The following is a 25,035-nucleotide window of genomic DNA, read 5'->3' on the forward strand; positions in this document are numbered from 1 at the left end:
TACCTTTRACCTGAAGAGTGGTGTCACTTTCTGTCATTCATGGGTGTAATCATTTAACAGTACAAGTTAGAAGTGCAGAATATTGGGCTAGAGGTTGAAAATTAAGGCTTCAAATTAAGAGGAGATATGTCTGGTGCAGCTGTATTGAAACAACTCTTAAAGGTGGTTTTATCTTCAATCCCTGAAAGGAGGTTGTAGCCTTGTGGGAGTCCAGCTCTTCTCGCAGCCAACCAGCAACAGGACAGGAGGACAGAGTCTTAAGCAGCACCATGGGGTGTTTATGGTGGACATTAGGAAACATTCCTTCAAGAAAGGGTGATTAGATATTGGAATGGGCTGCCCAGGGGGGTGGTGGATTCACCAACCCTGGAGGTGTTTAAGGAAAGACTGGATGTGGCACTCACCGCCATGGTATGGTGGTTGACAAGATTAGACTCGGTGATCTCAAGGGTCTTTTCCAACCAAATTGGTTCTGATTATTGACTGTAGATACAATCTTGTGAGATTCTTAAAGCTCAAGGTGATGTTAAGTAGCCTAAACTCCTTGTCAGTCCTGAGGAAAAAGGGAAGTTTTATAATAAAAACCTGGATGAGTGCTTGTTATCCTCTGTTGTGGATCCAGTACATGAAGACTGGCTGGTAAATGGTGGGGTTTTGGGGAGCAGCAAAATTATTTTAGACATACATTGCCTGTATATTTTTAATATACAGTTTTTGTGATAAACTAAGGTACTCTAACAGKTTGGTGTTGCTGAAGGGACAATTCCATCCTACCTTTTGCCTCCCTATATTTGTTTTGTGGCTGCAGATAAAGCCATTCTATTGCTTCCCTTTGAAAGCAACAAGTAATCTGGTTTATAGAGGTAATCTATTTTGAAAAAATCATTCTGGGCAGAAAAAGGTAGTTTTCTGCTGACTTAGATCCTTCTGCTCAGCCTGAGCTCATCTTTTCCCTAAATTCTCTTCCTACATCTCTACTGCACCAGAAAAATCTTGACTGTGGCATAAGGAAGGAGTTYGCAGTTTCAGTGACCACTTCAGAGGTCACTAATCAGCTTCACTGTAATATGAGGCTTTTATCTAGCACAGTGGAAAATGAAGACATAATCTTTTTCTTTGGCTGCTAACAAACATGAAAAGTTTTTCTCTGTAAAATAATGCAACTACCAAACTGAGGTACGTGTTTATAGCACTGGGATGAGGTGAAAGGAAYAGGAAACACTTGAAAGGGCTGGGGAGAAAATGCCTGAGAATTTCAGCTCTGAATACCAAGTCTGGGAAGGAAGGAGTGTGAATTAGAATTTTCAAGGAGGTTTATCAGTTTCTCAGACTAAAAATACAGTGTTATGCTACAGTTCCATGACGTTAGCACTCTTTCAGGAGGCAGGCACCTCTGCCCAAGTTTGTCTTCCAGAAATTTGTTCTGGCCTTGGTGCCATCACATTCCTTCCTGCTGGCATTCACTTCTGTGATTGTACATGGAACTGGCTCAGTAAAAACTGAGCCAGCAGAAAAAAAAAAAAATCTTGTTTTCTCCAGATTACTTTTAAGCACGGTCCCGTGTCTCCAAAGGAGTGCTTGGAACAGGGTTGGAACACACAGGAGTAGAGTTACCTGGACGGAAGGAGACAAAGTGGGGAGACTGTCTTTTCTTGACACTATCCCAGTGTTCATTTAACTATCATCGTTTTGTGCTTGTTACTTTCATGTGAGYGGTTCATTCAATCCCTGAAGAAGTTGCATCATGAGCGAGTAAGGCTCATGTGGGAGCAAGGAAGTATCTTCYCTGATTTCTGTTGGGGAAATTGAAGCTTAGAGAATTAAACTGAGTTGCCTAAGAGTAGAAAGGCTGACTTGCCAAGAGCCAAATTCCAGTCTCCTGAATCACAGCCTCTTGTGCCTTATCCACAAGACCAACCTTTCTCTATTAGCATTTCCTTTCTCTCCACCCTGTTTTGAGGGAGGCACAGTAGCATTGTTCTACGTCAAACTCAAAGCTGGTACAGGAACGCTTCCAGCAGAGTGACATGAACAACCTTTGAGTTTATCATTAATCTGGAAGCTATGACTTTTTTGAGAATGGCTTCTGCATTAGAACCTTCCTCAGGACTAATAACACAAAAACTTTAACCACCAAAAGGTCTGGCGGTGTTTAAATAAGATGCCTTTGAGATTAAAAAACATACTTCAAACAGCAAAAGGTTTCTTAATAGAGGATTGGAAATTTCTAATCTGGCAGTAGGTGAGGCTTGAGATACAGTGAACAAGAAAACAGGACTTAACATACTTCCATAAGAAGAGAAGGGAATGATTTATTAATAGCATTTTTACTTCTAGTATGATGTACCTTATTAGGAGAGCCATATGCTGAAAGTACCTTGGTGTCTGCTTAACCAGGCCACTGACAAGGAACTTATCTTTGATCTAAGTCAGATAGCTGGGAACAGGAAATAAAGACTTAACAGTTTGCCTGTGCTGCTCCCCTGTCACAGCAGGCTTCATTGGGCAATGCCTGTGCTAAGCACCACTAAAGAGCCATCATCCTAGGCTTGACAAATACCATGTCAAACGCTCAGTCCTTTGCTGTAGGAGGTTTTAGTGCTGCCTTTTTATCCATCCACTCTACCCTTGCTTGCCCCATGACATTCCCTACCAGAGCAAGGAGCTTTATTCCTTATACCAGTGTAGGTGTTAACTGTGCTAGTGCAGCAGCCAGTGAAAATTGGGAGAGGAGAACTAGTCTTTGGACTTGGTAAGTGGAGAGAAATGGGATCTTAAAACACTTTCTTTAACTGGAAGACAGGAAGTGAAGCACTGGATCAGACTGGCCTAAGAATTCTGGTATCTCGCCTCTGGCTATAGCCAGTCAGCTGACAAAAATAATAGTGAAGCACCTGGCTTTTGTTATGCAATGCTTCAGGAGGGGAATTCCATCCTGCTTTTTGCAGAGATCTGCGTATACCCAAAGCTATGACTGTTCTTACACTTCATGTCTGTTGCTGATGAGGTTTCTGTGATTGCCAAAGCTATACTGCAATCCTCTAGTTCACCTCACTCTCCCAGGATAATCCTTGTGCCAGAGATTCTGATCTCAGCAGAGCAGAGTTGCATACAGGGTAGTCAGGAATAGAGGGATATCCATGTGCTTGCACAGCTTTGGGTAAGGCCTCTTTCATTTGCTTAGGGTTTTGCTTTTTTCTAGGGAAGGCTTCTAGGTTTCCATCGAGTTTAGGAACATGGGTGTTTTGTAAAAACAGTTGTGCTGGTCTTAGACTAAAAGTTCCTTCTGTTGCACTGTTGTGCTTTTCCCTGGCCATCAGCTTATGGCTACTGCTAGAGAAAAACCATCAAGAAAACATCTCCTTTTCATGCTGTCCTTCATCCAATCACTTAGTTCAGGAGCTTCCTGAGGTAAATCTACACTGTGTATTCTGATGATGGGAGCGCGTAGATCTTACACAATTAAACTCTTTATATATTTGATTGTCTACCTATTACAGGTTTTAATGTTAAGGAAGGGATARAGATAGAGTTAGTTTTGGGGATGATAGAAGAAATGCAATCCATTATATTTTTTCTTAAATGATAATATCAAGGAGCAGTTTGTAMCAAAGACATCAATGTATATGAGAGATACCACCTCAATTTCAAATATGCAGTCTTAAGGATTATCTTTGAGTAGCCTGTTCCTGCAAGCCCTAAGAGTTAGAGTTCAAAAGAGCTGGGGAAAAGTAGGGAATGTTTATTATGTTTTACTCATAACAYGGTATTTGTATTGCCTGGAATATTGCCCTCAATTTCACATCGGTTTAAATTGTATACACTACAATAACACTTTAGTTCTGAAGAAATGAATAAATACTTCTGTTTTGAGCCACAGTCTCCCTGATGCCCTGGTCAGTGTTTACTCAGTAGTGTCATGGGCTTGAAAAATAGTTGGGAACCAGGGATATAAACTGTATTTAGGGAAGCACCCAAATTCATTCTTTCTGAAATGTCGCAGTTTTTACTATCAGAGATTTGGCAAACTAGTCTGAATATAAGTAAGGAAAAGTATTTAGTCGCTTCATACATGTCTGCTGACAAGTTGCTTTACATCCAAGCTCAAAACTCACACCTACAGCTTCAACTGTCCCAGAGGAATAGCACCCCTTTCCTTTTAAAAAATCCTGTCCAGGTCACTCCTATGATCTGCAGGGATGCCCTCAAATTGGGACCATTTCCCTGGCTGCTCAGCCCATTGAAGAAAGGCTTGTCCAAAGCTTGTTCCACCAGGTTATGAATTAAAAAAATGGAAGTATCTTCTAATATGAGCTGTTGATGAGCTGATTGTGTTTGGATGGAGCACTTAGCAGAGAGAAATCAGTTGTGTGTTTTCCTATTTGTTCCCTTTACCACAGTGCAGCACAATTTTATTGGTGGTCTCTTTGTTGGTTTGTGCTTTGGAGTCATTTGTGTTTGTGTAGATAAAGTCTGTGTTTGATTTAGAATATTAGACCCACTTGCCTGCTTTATTTTACATCATCAATGAGAAGGAATCCAAGAAAGATGTAAAAAATCTAGTCTGAATTTCTCATACTTCTAGGGCACTGCTTGTTTATATCTTTTGTGTTTTGTTTTGGGCTTTTTGTCAGAAAGAAAATAAGAAATTATGTTCTTCTGGTAAGAAACTAACCCACAGATATGGAATTAATTTATAATAACATCTGAATAATGTAGCTTTTCTTTAATCATCTAAGGCTAATATCACAGACATTTTGATTATCCTGTGTGCTCCCTAGGATTATTCTACTCCAATTTCAGTAATGAAATTGACAGGGATGCTACAATCCTACTGTGTGATGAACCATGAGTCCTAAATAAGAAAAGATTTTCTTCTGGGGTGGAGAAAGATAATTTCCTTTTATAGAAAATATGGGGATAGTTGAGCAAAACTAAGGTTATGAAGAAAAGTCCTGTTAAGATGAKGTGGACTGCAGAGCAGGAAGGATAATGAGACTTTGGTAGCCTCTTCTGCTTAGTTACTTGGGTTGGTGTATGGATAAGGTCATTACAGCCTAGTATTTTCAGCTGTGGTTCRTTTCTATACATTCAAATAACCTTTGCTTTAAAAAAAGGATAGTGGAAAAAAAAGAAAAGTGAAGAACTACCAGTTTTCTACCTTGCTGGAGTRCTCTTTGAGGTTTTTTGTGTTATTTTATTAATGTTTATTTTTCAGGGATAATTCATTTAATTGCATTTTCACGTGSGACAGTATATTCCACTCCCAGAGTAAAGATTTGAGAAAAAAAATTAAATTTTGTTGTTAACAATCTTGTACCACAGCTAGGTGTGTCCTTCCTGTTCCTTTGTGTTCCTCTTTTTTTTCAGGTGTTTTTTAATTCCTCCCCCAGATTGGTTTATTTGTTGCTGACCCTTCCATCTGATCCAACCTTGGAGGTGTGGGGTTGTTCCTAGTGTCCAGCTCCTTCACTTAAACTTCGGTGTGTTGGGGCCAAGCTGTGAGATTCAGGATCTGGGATGCTCTGAAGGTTTGGTAGGTTTAAAGCTCATCATTGTGACTTACTTGTTGGTAATTAGTTTTTTCCTTACCTGCAATGTTGGTCTAGCCCTAGTTAGTTACTTAGTTAGCAGCTTAGTTACTGAATCGCAGAATGGGTTGGAAGGGGCCTTCAAAGCCCATCCCATTCCAACTTTGGGCAGGAACATTTTCCACTAGACCAGGTTGCTCCATCCAGCCTGGCYTTGAACACTTCCAGGAATGGGGCATACCCAGCATCACTGGGTAGGCTTGTTCCAGTGCCTCACCACCCTCAAAGCAAAGAATTCCTTATCAGTATCTAATGTAACCCTGCCCTCTGCCAGCTTAAAGCCATTCCTCCTTGTCCTGTCACTACAGCAAGCTTTGGTAAAAAGTCTATCCTTGTCCTTCTTATAAACCCCAAAAGGGGCCTAGATAGGCACTGGAAGGCTGCAGTAAGGGTCTCCCTGGAGCTCTCCCTTCTCAGGGCTGACCCCCAGGCTCCGTGCAACCAAGAAAAACATGGATAACAAGAGTGCTTGGTCCTCGAGACTGACAGAGCGGCAAAGCAGGGTGTAGGAGTGATGCTCTGCAAGGGTGAGGATATGGACGGGCACACGCTCTAGGTGTGTCTGCTGCGCTCTGAAATCAGARGAGTTGAACTTTTTCCTTTGTACTTTCGGCTACCGGGCAGGGCAGGACCGGAGGACAGACTCGTGCCTGTCTTCCCCGCTCAGCTCCAGCGGCGGTCCCGGAGCGGGGGTCTCGCAGTGCGGCGGGGGMTCCGGTGCCGGTGCCGGGCGGGGCAGGCACGGCGGGGGCGGGCGGGGGGCGGCCCCGCACCGCCCCGCAGCGCGCACGTCCGCTCGCCCGCCCCACTGGGAAATTCCCCCTGAAAAGGGCGGCGAGCCGGCAGCTGGGGCCGTCCGTGCGAGGTGTTGGGGCCCGGGCCGGAGCCCCGCGGCGCACAGGCCGGAGCGGAGCTGTCAGCATGGCCGGTGAGCGGCGGGGCTGGGCGGGGGGAGGCACTGGCGGCGGCCCCGGGGGGCTCCGAGCACTCTCCGCCCTTCCGCGATGGGTGTTTACACTGCGAGGCTAAAGCAGCGGTGGGTTGTTTGGACGAGTCGCGAAGAGATCTTACAAGGTTGTTATATTTCAAACGGATCTCGTAAGTCTTAAAATTGTGGCGGTAAAGCCTTTAGGTGTTAGATAAGCACGCGGGTCTCCTATCTGGGCTGGAGACAAGAGGCTTGAAGGCTTGGCGATGCTCATCGGGATCTTGTTCACATCGGAACTCGGCTGTGAGAATGCAAATGAATGAGAAATGGGGATGGCACAAATGCAAAGCAACGCAGATAAGGGATCGTGCTTTGAGTAATTACAACAAAAAGCACAATTAAGTTTCTTGAGGCTAAATTAAACCGAGTTTGTCATCGTTTCGGGAGGCGTCTCGCTGGTATCTTTCTTAGGGTTAAAAAAAATCCCTAAATTTAAAACTTGGCTATACTAATCAGAATAGTATATATAATAGGGAAAGCTGCTTTTCAGAACCTGGGGGTGTGTGTTCTCTTCCCACTTAGGAAGGTATGAACTTTCACTCCTGTAAATGTATAGGTGTGCTAACTATCAACATARAGAACAGCTCGGGTCGTACTTTAAATGTTACGATGTTTTTTAGAGTGGCAAAACTGAAGAGAGCAGTTTCGGGTTTTTTTTTTTCTTCGTGTCTTTGTGTATTTTCAGTGTAATTAGGAACCAGATAAGGAATTTTTAAGCTGGGGAAGTTTATAACTTCCTGGTACTAGCTAGCCTTTGTCATTTTTTTCTTTTAGTTGCTGTTTTGTAACGTAACACGATAGTAAAGAGGAAGTTCATGAGCGTTTCTTGGTCTCTGTTAGAGTGTGTACAGTTTATAGAGCCATAGGTAGATAACTGCTTTTTCAAACCAAATCGTGTTTTATTTTTCCAGTTGCTTTGCTTAAACTGAAGTGTGCTGTAACAAAGCTTTCACCACCATCCCTCTTTGCCCGAGGTTTTGCAGAAGGTTATAAGTGGATAGATGCTTGCTTTTTAGAAATGACAAACTTAGGGTCACTAGGGATTTGCACAGAGSAGTGACATCAGAGTTAAAGGGCAACAGCTCTCCCTTCTGTGTCTCACTGCAGTCAACCTCGGGCCGGGACRGTTTCGGGTGATACTTTCACATCTTCCACAAAGGCCCACATCTGCTCTGCTTTCACACGCAGATGTTGATGGAGACTGCTCACTGGGCAGTCCTGGCTGTGCACGAAAATGCCAAATTGGGCAGTTCGTCCAGAGCCTGCTTTCTTGGAGCAAAAGTACGAGRCAGAACCCTTGACAGCGGCACTTTGCAGGGTGGCAGCATATCACGCTTCCTCCCTCATGGCACAGGCTRTGTTAAACTCTAAAACTGTCCTGGGTTTCTTGTCACGGAGAGSTCTGATAAAAGTATGTTCCAAGTTTTAGGGATTATCCTTCCATTCCTCTTTATATTGCTCAAAATGTGAGAGTAAAACACCTTTCAGTTCTTGAATGAGCGTAAATTGGCTGAGCTACTGGAGCTGTTCACTGCTTTACCTCTTTCCCTTGCCGAACTCTTGGAGMTGTCACTGCAGTTACCACTTTTCCTTGCATATGTAATCGGGACACTTGATCTCCTGTATTCTCTTTAAAATTATTCAGTGTTATATTCAGGGCAGGAGGGGGAAAAGCAATTTAATAACAAAAAGGATGATAGGCAGGTTATGATATGCAGCACAATGTTTCTATTGCTAGCATGTGTATAGGCAATTAGAATTAATTACAAAGACAAATTAAACTCTTAATAACTTAGATGAAGGATTAGCTAAATTTTTTTCTTTCTTTCCATTTCAAATGCTTTATGGAGTGGTTGTGGGCAGGCAGGTAATACGAGTAGCTGTRCATTTCTCTTCCAGAATTAGTGAGAGTTTGGGTTTTGACATGTCTTGCATTTCTTTGACAAACTAAATGAGACCTGAGAAGAACAGATCTGAGTGACTGTGTGGGCATTAACAAGACCCTCTGTGTGTGTGTGAGAGTGGATTGTGAAATGGTTAAATTGTGCCACTTCACAAGCAYATCGTTGATTTGCAGAAATAGGGAACACTGGACAGCCCTGCACTTGGCTGCAGAGTGCTGATAATACCTCTCATTTGCACGAACACTTCTGTGTGTTTCCTCTCTGCACAAAACATGATGACACTGATAATCACAGCAGAGATGATAACCTGATTCTTAAAYAGAGAGAGAGGCAGCCAAGATAAAATGAAGTTTAATGTTTAATCTCTGGAGGCTGCCGTGTCACCGAGCTTTACTTTCCCACAAAAACACCTGCTGCTGAGTGGTGGGTTTGCCTTCAATGACATTTGTTTCGACCACAGCCCTGTAAAGATCACTGAACCCAGCGTTTTAAAATAAAGGGCTTTTAATAGGTGAGAAAAYAACCCTCTCAAGCGAGTGTTAATAGAACGTGAAGGGAAATTGTTGGTTAAAGCAGCAAGAGTTAAAGACCTCAAGTGATTGTGCTCTTGTAGTTTTGAGTGGCGAGGCTTTGGCTAGTTTGAAAAATACGTAATGTCTATGGGTGTCCCGTGTGTCTGGTTAGCAGCTATGTAAGCATGAGAATCCCCAAGTAAGATGATTAGTAGGCACTTTGTTGCAATCTTGTCATTTTAACTTCTAAAACAGATTTTTAGTTCAATGTATGGATGCATATTTGTATTTGTGCTGATCGGTGCACTAGCATAAGTGAATCAAAGTGTGAAAGTTAAAATAGCCATACACAGATGTGAGCGTGGTTTTGTGAGAAGCTCAGACTTCTGTTCTCTCTGAAACCAGCTTTATGTCATTTTTAGGCTTTTTTGTTATCAATGCTGTCCCCCCTTCCCTTTTGCTGGACTTGCTTGTTTTCCAGAAAGAGAAAATGTGCAAAGCTCATCTGGAGGTGGGTTAGTTAAAGAGTTGGGAACTATCTGGAAAAGGGACCACCCTTCTAAGTAACTGGACCTAGACTGGTGGCTAATATGTATTTAATGTGACAGCTCATGGCTGGTGATCAGAAAGTTATTTAAAATCTACCTTATGGGAGGTGGTCAGTTTAGAAACTGCATTTTGATTGATTGTTAGAAAGGTCTACAAAGAGTCCTGAACCACAGTTCCCAAAAGTTTTGACCCTAACACAGCCTGGAGTTGAAATGCATTGTGCTTTTGAACAGGCRTTCAGGTTTTGCAGAGGCTCCAGCTGTTGAAAGCAATCCCAGCACCAGAGCTGCTCTCACATGGTGGCTGCAGTTCYACCACTGGCTGTAGGTGTGTGACAGATAAATGTGCTTTCAGACCAGGCTGAGGTGACGTCTCAGATGTCGTTCTTTCCATCCATGCCTCTTCTGCTTCTCTTGATTACTTTATCTCTTAGGTTATAATATTTTCCTACTTTGGGTATAAACTGCTGGCAGCACTGGAAATGTTTTGTGATCAACAAATCCCAGGCATGAAGTTCAAGCTTTGTGTTGGCAGGGGTACCTACACCACTGTAGGTGCAGCAAAAGAGAAGCCTTTATTATGGAGTTAGGGTTGGCATCCACCTCTTTGCCAAAATTCATGTGCTGCGGACTCACAGGCAGCATAGACCTTGGGCAAAAGGAAGTAGGGGTTCTTTTACCCTTTTAGCTCTTTCAATATATTTAATAACTGTTTTGCTTATTATATTGAAGTCCAAGCACTTTTTTCAGTGTTATGCCACAGGATATTGGCTGTCCTGTTTGTTTGTGATGCTCAGCCTTGCTTGAAGAAGATGCTATTATATGAAGATGACAGAGAGCTCAGTAGACATTTCCATAAGCTACGTTCTTCTGATCGTGTAGCRCTGTGATGATTCAACTTCAACAATATTTACTTAGCCTCTGTTGTTTGTTTTTCACATGCCATCCCACTGGTGTCACTGTTTGATTGACTGTCCTGTTTGATGTTCTCAATGAGATATATTAAATAGCTTGTTACTGTCTGGCAATAAAACATCACTTGAAAAGTACTTAGGCTCTTGCCAAGTTAATGGCTTTCTAACCCCCCCATTTAAGAGTTTTGCTGTCTCTTTTTCTCATCTATCACTCTGTGTTTCCTGAAAACCTCCCTTTTGACATCTGCCCAATAGCTTTTATGAGGTTTCATTGTGTGGAGGTATACTGCAACTAGAAACCAGCCCTGTGGGAGAGGGGCAGCTCAAAACGTAGAATTCAATACAAGAAATCAGGTGTTTTTTGAGTTTACAGTGATAGTATCCAGCCCAGTAGGGTGGGGTTTTTTTTGCATTATTTGAATAGTTTCTGTTGCACTGTAATAGGAACTAAATCAATCAATTCTAAGCACACATCTCTACTTTCAAAGGACATTTAAGAGAACATTGCAGTTGACAGTACTGGTGCTTGGAGAGGACAGCTGTGCTTTAAATTGTATTCCTAAAAATATCAACCATTCCGTCAAAAGAATGATTTGGGTTTTGCTTTATAACATCTTCTTTCATCATCTTCTATGATGTTTAAMGGAAACTAAGTTCTGGATGAGATTTAGGGAAGTGTATATTTTTTGCTAAATACTTCCATGGCATTGTTACCATGGATGTTTCATCCAAATCTGTTCTCTTTCCTTGTTCCCAACCTTCAATATGTGCATGTATATAAAATGAAGAATAGATTGTCTGAGAAGGTGGACCAAGTGGAAAGATGGTAACATAAATCAAAAGTCTAGAAATTCTAATTCTTATATCTTCTGCTGCTTTTTAAGCTCTCCTGTGTCTTAATGTTGAAMATATTTTATTTTTAAGGTGGCCCGGAGCCCTACATTGAAATATTTGAGCAACCCAGGCAAAGGGGCATGCGTTTCAGATACAAATGTGAGGGAAGATCAGCAGGCAGCATTCCAGGAGAACACAGTACTGAAAACAATAAGACCTTCCCTTCCATCCAGGTAAATACTGCTTTTATCCGGGAATTACCATTGCCCACATTAACGTGGCGCTTATAGCTATGTGTTGGACTCTGCACAGTAAATACAATGCTTTTCATCTCGTGTTCTGTGATTCTTTCCTTGGCATGCAAATGGAGTTGCAGCAGAGTGGGAAAAGAGCTATTTGCTCCTGGTCATGGAAAGATTTGGTTTACAAAAAGAAGAGAAGGTGCAGAGGTGGTTAACAAAGTGCTGCTAGAGGGGACTCKGTGAAGACTCAAGGTCTGGGAGCCATTCATTAGCAGCTTTCTCTGTATGCACGTTTGCTCTGCTTTCTTAGTTAGGTGACGTGAGTTTGGTTTTAGGGTTTGGACTGCAGCTTGAATTTTGGGAGAGCACTGAAAGAATTTGCCTACAAAATGTGGAAAGGCTTTGAAAAGTTGCTGGGCACAACATGAAAGAAGGTGCTTTGTGCGAGTGAACAGTCGCTCGTGATGCGGTGAATGGGCTTTGCAAAAGACACCAACATGATGTGTGTGAAGTCAGAAGGGGGTACAGAACCTAAAAATGAGCTGAGAAAGGGGAATTGTGTCCTGAGAGCATCTGCAATGACCATGAGTTGGGTGGTTGCACTATGGATAGGTTGGGAAATCCAGAATGAAAGGATTCAGAGAAGCCCTGGCAGCTGTGATTAAAGCTGCCAGGGRCAAAGAGACAAGAGAGGTGGAATAGAACTGCTTGGGCAGTAGCTCTCATAGGTTGGACCAAGGTGACCCTAGACAGGTAGGGTAAGAGAAAAGAATTTCTAGTACCCTATCTGATGTTTAAGTTGTCAGTGTTTCCTTGATCTCTTTCAGTTTGGAGAAAATCTTTCAGAGCTGAGATTAGAGAGGAAATCAAATTTAAATGGGAAGTTAAGRGAATTGCCATCTTGAAGTCCATTGCAGTGCCCAGGAACAGAGCTGTGTGTCTGTGCTTGCAGTGTGTGCAAGTATAAAAGAACCAATGTGGAGCCAAAAATGAAGTCTCTGGAATCACAGCAGAAAAAGAACAGGGAGGCTGTGAAATGTGAAAAATATGAGATGCTTTGTGCTGTGGCATTAATGCTCTTTAAGAAGGGAGGGTTTGAGCTAGAGAGTGTTGGCAGTCATGTGTTGAGCGGCAGAGGGAGTCTGTATTACACAAAGCAACTGTGGAAGCTGGTCCAGCCTTGGAGGCAGAATCTCTTAAGGGAAGAAGCAAAAAAGAAGGTTTCCTTTTGACTATCACAGTGCCAGATTTGGTTAGGGAATGCAGGAAATGGAGATGGTGCCAGACACATTCTTTCAGCCTTCTGCCAATTGAACAAGGAACTGTGTGGGCTGTTGGCAAGAGTAGAGGCTTGCACAGACTCTCAGCTTAATTCTGTATCAGGGCACAAGCTGAATGCACTGAATCAAGCCTTGATTCCTCTTTCTTTGGGCTGTGCTGTGTATGAAGGCTGGGCAGAACCCAAAGGGTAGATGGGACATGGGTAGGTCACCATGCAATCCTGGCACAGTTTGTTCTTTTGARAGGTGGCTATTGATGACAGAGCTGATTTTACTGATAGCAGGTGATTTCTGGGTGAATTCCTGCCTCCCTGAAGCCCGTAGGAGGCTTTAGTGCTGATTAAGTGCCAGGGGAGTCCCCTCTAGAGATGGAAACATGAATGAGGATGAGAAGAGAGCAGCCAGGAAGAGATTAAATTTTGTGGTGTGGTTATGAAGATGAACATCAGGGAGGAACTGGAGARCCAAAAACAGCTAGATCCGGCTTCAAGTTCATGGGGCTGGGTATGAAATGAGGGAGAARTGATGTAATGGTTGAAGAAAGTGAAGGAGTTAGTGGAAGTATTATTTTAAGAGTAAAAAGTAACAGTGGCTTGTATGAGGACTGAGCAGAGCCATATTGGAGATTGAAGAAGCGAAGAGATGGTGGAAGATAGAGAGCACAGGTCAAGTCAAGAGATTGAGGTGTTGACTAAAAGGGATACATGATCTATCCTTGGAATCTCAGGAGGAGAAAAGAAAGGGTTGAAGGAGAGTTACAGGGCAGGGGAAGTGGAGGAGGAGAGCTCACCTCTCCACAAACTTGTGCCTGAACAAGTCTTGTATTTGCTTTYAAGTTTTTATGCGTCAAACAATTTAGGCCAAACTGTTTTTCCTCCTTTTTTTTTCTCTCTTACACTCCCCCACACTTGGTGACTTCACTGGTAGCTGTCAGCTTGAGGCTGCTTTTATGCACCTGAGAAAGGAGCATTGAATTAAGGTGATGACTGCGGTGAAAGCTCTGGTAGGAGCTTGAGAATTTGGTACTCCTCAGTTTGAATGTAAGAGTGAATACTCATCTGAGAATTAGTTGGGAAAAAACCCAACARCTTCAGAGGGGATTGTGTCATGCTCTGTCTGTTAAGATCCTCTTTCACTACTTAGTGTTCTGTGCACAGGTAATACCCTCATCCCTGAGGCTTTAGGAKTTCTTCCCCAAGATTTTTGGAGGTAGCCTTGTTCTTCAAGCAGCATTTCTATGTCATCACCTATGATGTTTCTTCTGTAGAGTATATCAGGATAAAATTTATTTTCTGTTGTAGATGGAAACTGATACCTAAAATCTCAAAAATATCTTGCATTTTTGTAGATTCTGAACTATTTTGGGAAAGTCAAAATAAGAACTACATTGGTAACAAAGAATGAACCMTACAAGCCACACCCTCATGATCTGGTTGGCAAAGACTGCAAAGATGGCTACTAYGAAGCTGAGTTCGGGCCAGAACGGCGAGTCCTGTCGTGAGTAATGGTGTTGCTTGGGAGTTTRATTAATTATGCGAGTGATTTGCTAATCTTGTGTTTTAACACTCACACTAATGATTAAAAGAGCAGTTAGAATGCTTTCTTTGCTGTAGTTTACTAATCCATCTCAGGGAACTTCCCTTCAAAGTATTTCCTTCTTTTTTCAGTATTACGCTTGTGCTTTTTCTTTCCTGTCACCCTTTTCTTTCCTTTATCCATTCTTCCAATGTCTGTCTCCTTCTCCTTTCTCCCACTTACTTTTTTTAGTTTTATTCATTAATGTGTCTTACTCCTGAGTATGACTCTTACCTACATCTGACAACAATGAGTAACAGAACGGGGTAATAGCATTAGAATTACTGCTTCKTAGTGATGAGGCAAGTTCACATCTTCCATGGAAATTATATTTGGACTTTCTGGAGAAAGTTTATAGTGGCTGAGCATCATGTAATCTAGAAGATAGTGGTTGTGACACATCTAGAAACATGTTAGTAGCTGTCACTGTTGCTGGTTGCCTGGGTTGGGTTTTTTTTAGTGAAAACACAGTTTCTGCTCCTGCCCAGCTCAGTAGAGCAAGTGTGCCAGGGAAGGATCTACTTGTGGATGCAGTGAGGAAAACTCAGGATGTGTACAAGACATTTCTCAGTGCTATTAAAAATATCTCCGATGTGTTTGATGGTGTTTCCTCTAAGTTTACTGAGTCTTGTATAATAAAATAAAAGCAGAATAAGCTGCAGCAAACAGACTGTTTATTGCTGGAGAGGGGAATGTAGGGCTGGCAAGCTGTTGGTGGTTAATAGTTTGCAGTGTTGGAAATACGGAAGCAGGCTATTGCTTTGGGGTAAGCATAGCTGAGCTGGGAAGAAAATCAGGTAAATATTGCAGTGTATRAGTAGCTCTTACACACAGCTCACARGCCAATGGGATTCTGTTGGTGTTAGTGACATTACTCCATGTTTATTTGGGTTTAGTCAGTAGGACACTATTAAAGGAGAGAGCKGAAGACACATCTGTTTGAAGGTGCTGACTGCCTGATGATGAAATAAACAGTGGAGATGCTTCTTCAGCATCCAGCCCAGGCACAAGGGATCRTGAATGTGCTGCAGTGTGTTCCGGTGGCATGGGGCATGCTGACTTGCAAACATCCTAAACTCTTAGGGGACCTTGCACCTTCCTCTCACCATCTATTCACCAGCTTCCCCTTTGTCTTCCCAGATCAAGCTTCCTCAGCCAAGGTCAAAGGAAGTCTGCTGTTCTGACCCATCCCACTTCCTCCCCTCAGCTCTGTGTCTGCTGATCTGAAGCAGAAAAGCCAATTGCTTAACACCTTTCCTGGCACTGTGTTCCTATCCCTGAGTGCAGGAAGACTCTGCTTCTTCTCTTGGCGTTTTGTTGCACAAGGCTCAGTGTATAGGYACGAGGCAAGCCTATTAAGAGAGGCCATTACAGGATGTCACACCAAGAAACAATAGGATGTTCTGCAAATATTTGTTTGCAGATTGTGATTTCATCTCCATTATATGTTTACATCAAATCCTGTCCTTTGGCTTAATGCCATGCCTCTGTTTCACTTCAGGCATTGGTGCTTGTTTGCTCCATCCATGAATTCTTCTCAATATTTTTAGGATGTGAGCCTCTCAGTTTCTTACAGAATAGTAAGTGTGCTGCTTTCATTTTATTGATAATGTGAAACTGTGAGCTTTGTGTTTGACACTGGAGATCCTGATGGGAGGAGGCTCGACACATTCCCTTTGAAATGTTTCCAGCATTGGTACACTCATTTTTTTTAACAAATCATTGGTTGCTTTAAGATGAAAGAACAGTATGATCCATAATTGGATCTGGATGTTTAAAGTCATTTTCCTTTTTGTGGCTGGTGACTCAATCTTCACATTCTTCTCTTCGAGTCCGTGTTGGAGAAAAGCYTCATCCACTACTAGTGAGCAGGAGATGTCCTCTGTCAGTAGTGTTGCTGGCTMTACACTCTTGCTGAGCATCCCAAATTGAGCAAAAATCTTTTTTTTTTTTTTCTCAGTAGAAGTGGAATTATTAATCACAGATTTTGAGCTGCTCTGAGTAATTACTCTGCTTTCTGCTGTTCAAAGTTCCCCATGTTTTAAAGTTCCCAAGCATTTTGTTCTGCCTGTGGCATAATGATCTTTGTACTGCTGCCCAAACTTGATCAGAGCCCTCCCTGGCAGAGACATCAAGGCAAGAGTATGAATGTCAGAGCTTGTGGGGCTGCCTGTGCACTCAGATTTTTACTTCCTAGTTTTCTCTCTCTATGAGGATGATATCATTGTTTTTTTAGATGTTTTTCATTTTTTCTCTCTCTTCCTACTTCYCCCTCTCTCTTCTCGTTATCTTGCTTGCTTCCTGTCAGCGTGCATCGATGCGTAACTYCACAGCCCTGCTGGGCTCTCGGCAGTTCCTCCTCTGACCCAGCCTCAGCCACGATTAAACACACACTTTCACTGTGCAGCACAGGCTTAGAAAACATATAATCTGACAATTTTGGGGTGCTGAAAAGCCTCCTATCCTTCATTTGGGGGTAATGAATAATACTGAACCACTCCTGTTTGTGGACTTTGAGGTGTGCTTCAAACAGTCTGTGGAATACAGTGGGTATTCCAGGGCAGGCGGAAAGTAGTGTGTGCTGTGATCAAGCCCTAAAAAAGGTACTTTTTCCAGAAGCAGGTGGAAATAGGATTGCTCATCAAGGTACATCTCCCAATCTGAATATCAGTAGCCAGAATATGAAGCAAAGTGCCTTAGTGAATTATGAATGCTGCTGTGTTTCATTTTCCCCTAGGTCATATTATGTTCAGTTTGAAAAGGAAACCTGTGCCTTCCTCTAGCCAGCAGAGGTTCTGGAAGTGGAGCCTGATGGCAGAGGGTTTGGGAACCTCTGAGCAGAGTATGTTGGGCACAGACCAGGGAGTTTAAGAAAATTAAACTTAACATCATGCTGGGATAGTCTTGTTCAGAAGTAGAACTACTCTTGGCAGGAACAAGGACTATCTGTAGGTGCAATAAGATGTGCTTTTGTTAAAGCAAAGGACGTTTGTGGAGTTTCAAAGGAAGGGAAAYGGCTGGTACTTCTGGAGAAGGATGCCTGCTGGCACAACCTGTCCTCAGAGTTTATTGTAACATCATGAAACACAGGGCTTTTTTTTAATTTTTTTTTTTTTTTTTACTTCCTGCTTTACATCCACTCAGCTTTGATGATGTCATGGTTTTTCCATGTGGGAAAGAGTCAGCCTGCCTGGGACTCCCCCCACCTCCTGCATCAGGGTGACCTGCACTTTTATGCAAATAAGGAGGAGCTGCAGCTCTTCAGAACTTTTCCATAACTATGTGAAATTTAATAACTTGTTTTGACCTGTTTAAAAAAACCCCTTTAAAATAGTGTTTTAAGATTTACRTTCCTTGATAAAAGTAGGAGAGCAAATCCTTTAACTAATGCAAATTACCAGGTTTATTGATTACAACAATGATTATCACTATAAATCACCTATGACTGAATACCTAGCTTTTTAATCTCTGTGGGTTTACTGCAGAGTAATAATTTTTAATATAGCAAGATATATTCTTAATAATATAAATAATTTATAATTTTATTTAACTTTTTTTTGCTTCTGTGTCTGCCCTTACTTTAGGAAAAACAGCATCTCTGCTTTTCAGGTCTTGTATAGCCTTCTCAAAATAAGCCTTTTTCATTTCTTACACTGGATGTTATCATACTAATTAACATGAATAATTTATTTATTAGTCTACACTGAAGATGTTATTAGTTGCTGAAATCTTGCCACATGTGCTTCAGTTTCCAGAACCTGGGCATTCAATGTGTGAAGAAGAAAGACCTGAAGGAATCCATTTCTTTACGAATCTCRAAGAAAATTAACCCTTTCAGTGGTGAGTGGAAATCAGCTTGTTCTCTTGGCAGGGTGATGGGGTTTTGTTTGTCCTGTCCTGCCTTTGCTTTTGTGGTGGAGTTTTATTCCTCTTCAAAGAAATCTCTTTCTGAGAAGCAGTYCTTCCCTTCTGTGTCCCTCCCAGTCTTTCCTCCCAGCCATCACATGATGAATCTATTTGGATAGTTGCCGCCTTTTTTTTTTTTTATTGGGTTTTTTTTTAATTCCCAGCAGCAATCTCAGTTGCTGCTTGGACAGAAGGAATGGGATAGCAGCAGAAACGTTTCCTGGAAACTTCTGCAAGTGTCTTGGAAATCGAATTCTCCAGTCTCGGCAGTGATGAGAGTAAAAGACTGAATTAGYGTAACTCCACAGCAGCTTAAGCCAATACAAACCTCTCTTGCTGCTTTCTCATCTCTTCTCKTGCTGTGACCCTGGTGTTTGTGACCAACAGGGCTGACATACCCTTTGGAACTGCCCCTCACTTCATTTCACAGCATGGGAGCTAAGAAATCGACAGCAGGATTGCGATGTCAAGGCTGGGTTGGACAGGGCTTGGAGTAACCCCATCTGGTGGGAGGTGTCCCTGCCTATGACAGGGGCTGGAACGAGATGATCTTAAAAATCCCTTCCACCCCAAAGCATCCTGTGATGCTGTGGTTAGTCTCATCGAGTCAGAGGCAGGACCTGCTGCTACAGAACCACACCTATGAGGGGTTGCTCACAGGGTTTTGTTTGAGGTGACGACTGATCTGTGGGCTGCTGTCAAAAAGAGTCATCCTGCTCTTCCCTCCGTCCCTGCTYACACATCCCACCACTTTCCTCACACCACACACAGGGGCTGCGTGGCCACGCGGTGAATGAAAGCAGCGAGTTGCTCCAATGGAAAACCAACTTGAAAACAAAAAAAAGGAGAGTGGTTTCCCTTCATATCGACTTGCTAAACCAACTCCTCTCACACCAATTTAACTGCCAAGTTGAGGGCGCAGAGGGGGTGGGGAGCACGCTGCAAATTTTTGGGCCAGCTGGAGTGAGACCAACACATGCAGAATGCAGGCASAATTGGGGGAATTAGATGAAAAGCATAAATACTCCCAAATTATTAGCTAAGCAGTGTGAATGCAGTCATGTATTTCCCTAAGTGTGGCAGAAGCTTGGAGGTTCTGCAGATACATTCATGGGTTTTGTAATGCCCACAGAATTCTTGCTATATTCAGGTAAGATCCTTTATAGAGAGTTGAGAGCTGGATTTCTGGCTGGCTTTAAAATAAACATCCCTGAACAAAAAGAAGGATGTTGAATTTATTACAGAATGAGAAATGTCTTAAATATTTTTCTTAATTTTAGAACAGTTGTTTGGAGTTAGGTAGATGGTCCTGATGATCCACCTAAACAATTACCCTAGTTATGATCATGTATGCACATAGTATTTTGAAACAAGTTTAGTTCATCAGCACAATTTGAACAGTTTAAGGGTTTGAATTATGTTSCTTTGACTCAGTCAGCTCTACCTTGATTTCAAATAATATAAGGAGAGCTTTTCTGTAGAAGGAAGTAGATTYTTACAGTTGTTGGCACTTAACTCCACATTCAGTAATAATTTTTGGGTGATTACAGAAGGTTGCATTTGGTAGCATTCGGGCAGATCCTGGGCTGTTTCCTGCCAGTCCAGCAGTGGAGGAGGCCACATTCCTGCCCTGGAAGTAGGAGACAGCCTGCCTGGGTGACACACAGAGCAGCACCCTGCTCTGGGCCAGGGCTATGCTGGGAAGGGGCCGCTGGCAATCCCCACCTGCRTCGTTGCCCTTTGGCGCATGTTAAYATATCAGGACAAAGCAGAGCCACTTGAGAACGGCCTCCAGGGCAGTCCCACGCTTGCAGAGCCTAGAAAGGCTTGGGACCAAGGTCTAATAAAACAGGATTAGTGATAGGAGTATTTTTATATGTTTATTTAGTTTATCAGGAMAGGGTTTTGTGGGCAGCAGTCACTGCAGTTTTCACTGCTTGATAATGTTGTAAGTTTTATGTATGGATTTAGCTTTTTTTTTAAGGTCAGAAGAGTATTTGTTCATTTGCCGGGATTTTGCTGGCTGTGTTGAATCCATCCTGCATTATGCTTTACCTCTGTGTCTTCAGAAAGGCATTTGACTTCCCTGTTTAGAGACATTCTGGAATTGTGTATCCTCTAAGCAGGTCGCAAGCTGGTGTTACTCATTTCTTGTATGACATCATCAAAGAAACTTCATGGAAAACGAGCCTTCAGGGTGCTTGTGTGTTGGTTGGCTTTTCTTTTTCTTTCCCACTTTCTTCTGGAGCAAAAATTCCCCGTCTTGAGCGTCCTTTTGRGGCAAAGAAGTTCAGTGTTGACCCTAACCAACTGATGCCTACCTCAGAATCCCTGGGTGATTGGRAGTTGTTTGCAGATCACTGGCATATTCCTAGCTGGAAGTGTCTGCATCGGAGTCACTCTGCAAGTGTACTTGTGTAAGGCTGTCTCCCTGTGAATTCCCAGTGTTGGATGGCAGTGTTTATCCCTTGTGAAGTTCAGCACAGGCTGTAGGAATTCTGCATTCACTAGGATGACTTGCAATCAGATTGCTCCTCTTTTGGCAGCCTCGTTTAAGAGAGAGGAAATTGCTGTTTCCACAGCACATTCATGATCCCTTGTGTTCCCAAAGCACATCCCATATTATTTTTGTCCTCTAACAATCTAAACAATTCTAGAAATCCCTTCTGAATGTCATCCCTGAGCACTCCAGGGAAAYGGGGTGCAGTGTCAGCCTAATGTGTAACTAGGACTCGTTGGCATGATGATGATATAAATAGCACAGCATAGAAGGAGCAGAGTTACTCCTCCAGTGGAGCTGGTCCATGTCTGCTTTCTATGGTGTTTGTTTTCTTTTAGTTGCTGTTGAGTTGTGCCATATCCTTGTCTTCCCATGCGCTGTCTGATGTACAGCCAACTCAAATTAAAAGAGCCAGTTTTCAGTGAAGAGCTTTTGTGAGTGGGTGTGACTTGACATAGAGACAACAATTGAGTTAATAACAACTCGAGTTAATTATCAATGAGGAAAAGCCCTAAGTGTTTTCTTTAAATTAGGGAAAAACTGTAGTTAGTGCATTGTTAAGAGAGAATGCACGACAGCATGAAAACCCTGGACTTGTGCTGCAGTGAGAAACCCAGAGARTCGCCAAATTCCAGGCACTTCGGATCAGAGGGGATAAACTGGCTTTCCTTTTGCAATTGCTCCTTTGCAATTGCTTTTGCTTGTTAGCATGCAGTTCATTTTTAGGCTCTCCCCTGCACCCCACACCTAAACACGTCTGTGTGCCTCCGCAGTCTTTCCTTTGCCGTTTCCCCTTTCCGCCYGCCAGCAGCTGACCCCACGGCAGCTCCGCGCTCGTCACCGTCTCCACCGTGACGCCCCCGCTGCGCTCGCTTCCTGCCCACGCGCGGTCCCCTCCCCGCAGCTTCCTCCGGCACCAAATCTGTGAGAACCCCCTTCTCTGACGCCACTCACCCACGGTGTTCCCCAGATGCCCCTCTCCAGCTCACCTGCGCCGCCCTTATGGGGGGTTTTACGGAGCCATGGATTACATGAGCAGCTCTTGGCAAGAATCTTTGAGTTGGGAATGGGTTGAAAGTGTCCACTGTAATGAGTGCCTCAGATATCATAAGAAACTTCAAGCTTCTCTTCTTGAATTAAAACAAATGTGCACCCCCTCAAGTATAAAATCTTGGTAAGTGAGAGTCATCAGCTTTTGAGGAGGCACAGAACAAACCCACTTGAGGAAAGCTGCGTGTCCTGATCATGGCTTGACTTTAGCCCTTAGCTTTGGAAAGCCCTTTGTTCTTCTGTTCTCATGCAAATGCTCCTTGCTGCTCATGTGAAAATGTCTATGTTAATCTGAAGCACAGCCCCCTTTCAAATTGTGTAAAAAGTAAAAGGAAAATTAACAAGTAGAGAGGCAAAAATGCTGACTTCTTTTTTTTTTTATAATGTAAACAGAAACTGCTAAAGAAAGATATTAGGAATGTACAGAGGCTTAYTGATAGACTCATTTAAGACTCTTCGAACTTTATATTTTTCATATTGAACTTGAAACAGGAAAAGAAGCTGGCAAAACACTGTCTAGGCAAAACAAGTGCTAAGTTTTGAAAGTTTAAATTCCAGTTCTTCCCCTGGCCCAGCCATTCACCTTCCCTGCATTTCTTTCTTCTGTAAAGCAGGGAAATGGATCCGTAGAAGTTTGGGCATTTGTTGACTGTAGATTGGCATCTGAATTTCAGTGGTTTGCACTCATCAACTCATTGAGTTTTTTCAAAAATGAGTGTTGCTGGTGTGCATTCTGTTTCAAGGTACATGTAAAAGTTGTTGGTTTTTTTTTGCTGCAGAATTGATTGAAAATTACCTTCTTGTGGATTTCAGTGGTATAAAACAGTTGTGGATATATKGGTAGAACAAACACAGTGCTGCCACAGTCCTTCCCTCCCCTTGTTTCCAACTTCAYCAGGACTCTTCATYAGGAACTGCAGTTATAGGACAAGGAGTAATGGGTTCATACAGAAAGAGGGGAAATTTGGGTTGGATATAAAGAGGAAGTTCTTTACTGCGTGGTGTGAGGCATTGGCACAGGTTGCCCAGAGAAGCTGTGGCTGCCCCATTCGTGGGAGTGTCCAASGCCAGGTTGGATGGGGCTTGGAGCAGCCTGAGATAATGAAAGGTATCCCTGCCCATGGCAAGGGTTTGATCTKCATGATGTTTAAGGTCCTTTCCTACCTAATCCATTCTGTGATCCTACCTCTCTGGAAGTGCTCRTAGAAGGCTGGAGCAGCTCAGCTATGGCTGCAGCATGGACATAGGCTGGGGGGAAATGCTGGACCTGAAATGGACCTTGTGGCACCAAGAGGGACTTACGACGTGCACCCCATTTCCCTGCCTGGTTGAGGCTTGTGTAAATCAGCAACAGCAGCTCTGAAAGAGGCTCTCCTTCCCTTGCACCAGGGCTACCTGCTGTGGGAACCAGCTGGCTGAAAACAAGCCTTTTCCTCTTCCCTTCTGGCAAGCTAGTTMTGAGCCAGACCAGCTCCTTGATCTGATTCACCACATGAGAGCTAAGCCAGACTGAGCAGTGCTGCAAAGTTTGGGCAGAGCCACCTTTGGCAACAAAACCTCTGGCAAGGACTGAGTTAGACTGCCCAGTCGGTATCAGGGCCAAGGGGGGTATCTTTGTACTCCAGGAGCAAAACCCTGGAGGCAAACCACCTCTGTGTCATCCTTTAAATGAAACCGAGCTCCCAGCATATCCCTAAATTAAAAACCCTCATCTGCGTAAGAGAGAAACAACTCATGATGATTATTAATGATGTGTGATCTCTGGGTGTTTTAACTTGTGGGAGGTCATTCTCTTTTACATCTCATGTGGCTCATGTGCCACTGCAGCCCCTCACCGAGAGGGGAAGGTCACAGGATGTCCCTTTGCAGGGTTGCTCTCCACAGGATGTCCCTTTGCAGGGTGCTCCCTCTGTGTCACACCACATCGTTTGCCCTGGAACTTTCCATGCAGGTTAAGTTGAGATGTTCAAGTACCTCCAGTACCTCCTGCCCACTCCAGAAGGCTGACATCATTAGCTGGGTGGAGGGCTCTGTTTGAGCCCACTGTCTGATCAGGTGTCATGTTACCAGTCAAAAAAACAAACCCTTGATCATTCCTCTTCAGYGTTCAGAATAAACTTTCACATGCCCAGAAGCAACATCTTGTGAGTGAATATCAGAGCCCTTCATCCCCCATTAATTTAATCAGATAGATAGCATTTTATTGGCCTTGCTGGATATTGAAGGCTGTTGAAATAAAAAACTATAAAGCTATAATTATCAATTAATAATCAGGAGGCCTGATACTACTAGCATCTTAATTTTATGTTTGAACTTGGATTTGCACATTGATGGGTTGAATCCCGAAAGTCTTCAGTTTTGTGTTTCAAAAGCAAATCCAGCAGGTTCTCAGTGGAATCTCAGTGGGGCATCTCTGGATTTTAGAGACAAAATCTTGGAGATAGGGACAGTCCAAACCTAATGCCTGTGAACTGTCCGGATGAGGCAGCTCTGGTTGGAAGGAGTTCACAGTTTAGCTCATATGGGGTGTTTTGCCCGTATTGGGACTGAATTGGCCTCTTTCTTTGGATTAGGGAATTATTTCCAAGATAATTGTTTATTAAATTGGGAGAATCAGCTTTTGTTCAGAAGAGTTGGTAGSAGATTTATAATCAAATTATTTACTAGTTATTGTAACGCCTTTCCAGATGAACAGCAAATCCTCCCCGGGTTTGACTGTAACTCCAGGTATTCCTTTTAAAACCCTGTTGCCAGAATCTTGGTGCATGGGGTTGGTTTTCTTTTACTCTGGTGCTGCTAGTATTTTTATGGATTTTTTGACATAATGTTCCACATTTGCCTTAGAACTTTAGTTATTTTTAAAATATTATTTGAATTTCTCTGTGTTATGAGTTACTTCTGAAAGCTCTCTTCCTTTTAAAGCTTACAAGTAGTCCTTCATGTGTTCCTGTGTGCAGAGATAGCTACAGTTAAAGAATTTCTCCCAGGTTAAGGCTATTTTTTGTAATTCAATTGGGCCATCACAGGAACATGCACAGGCTTCTGGTTGGGTTCCAGCTCTTTTGACTGGATTCAGACGAAGACATTAAGGTGTGGTACCACACAGCGAGCAGCAGTCAGAAGAGGAAGTTGAACTCTTGCCAAAACCAGAGAAGTTCTTCCCTTTTTTTTTGGTTCATGTGTTGTGTTGG

At 42.9% G+C, this 25,035-nt stretch overlaps 1 protein-coding gene across 1 annotated transcript in view; it reads left to right on the top strand.

Moving 5' to 3' along the window:
• The first annotated feature begins 6,418 nt into the window (after nucleotides 1–6,418).
• Nucleotides 6,419–25,035, top strand: part of REL (REL proto-oncogene, NF-kB subunit) — a 29,378-nt gene continuing 10,761 nt past the window's right edge. Inside the window, exons 1-4 of the mRNA XM_057382507.1 lie at nucleotides 6,419–6,519; nucleotides 11,382–11,524; nucleotides 14,162–14,310; nucleotides 18,137–18,228. Coding sequence (XP_057238490.1) covers nucleotides 6,513–6,519; nucleotides 11,382–11,524; nucleotides 14,162–14,310; nucleotides 18,137–18,228 — 391 coding nt within the window. The 5' untranslated portion in view covers nucleotides 6,419–6,512. The remainder of the gene's footprint in view (nucleotides 6,520–11,381; nucleotides 11,525–14,161; nucleotides 14,311–18,136; nucleotides 18,229–25,035) is intronic.

The sequence above is a fragment of the Malurus melanocephalus genome, unplaced genomic scaffold (assembly GCF_030028575.1).
Source record: "Malurus melanocephalus ecotype Western Australia unplaced genomic scaffold, MMel_1.1 scaffold_13, whole genome shotgun sequence".
In the NCBI taxonomy this organism is placed as follows: domain Eukaryota; kingdom Metazoa; phylum Chordata; class Aves; order Passeriformes; family Maluridae; genus Malurus; species Malurus melanocephalus.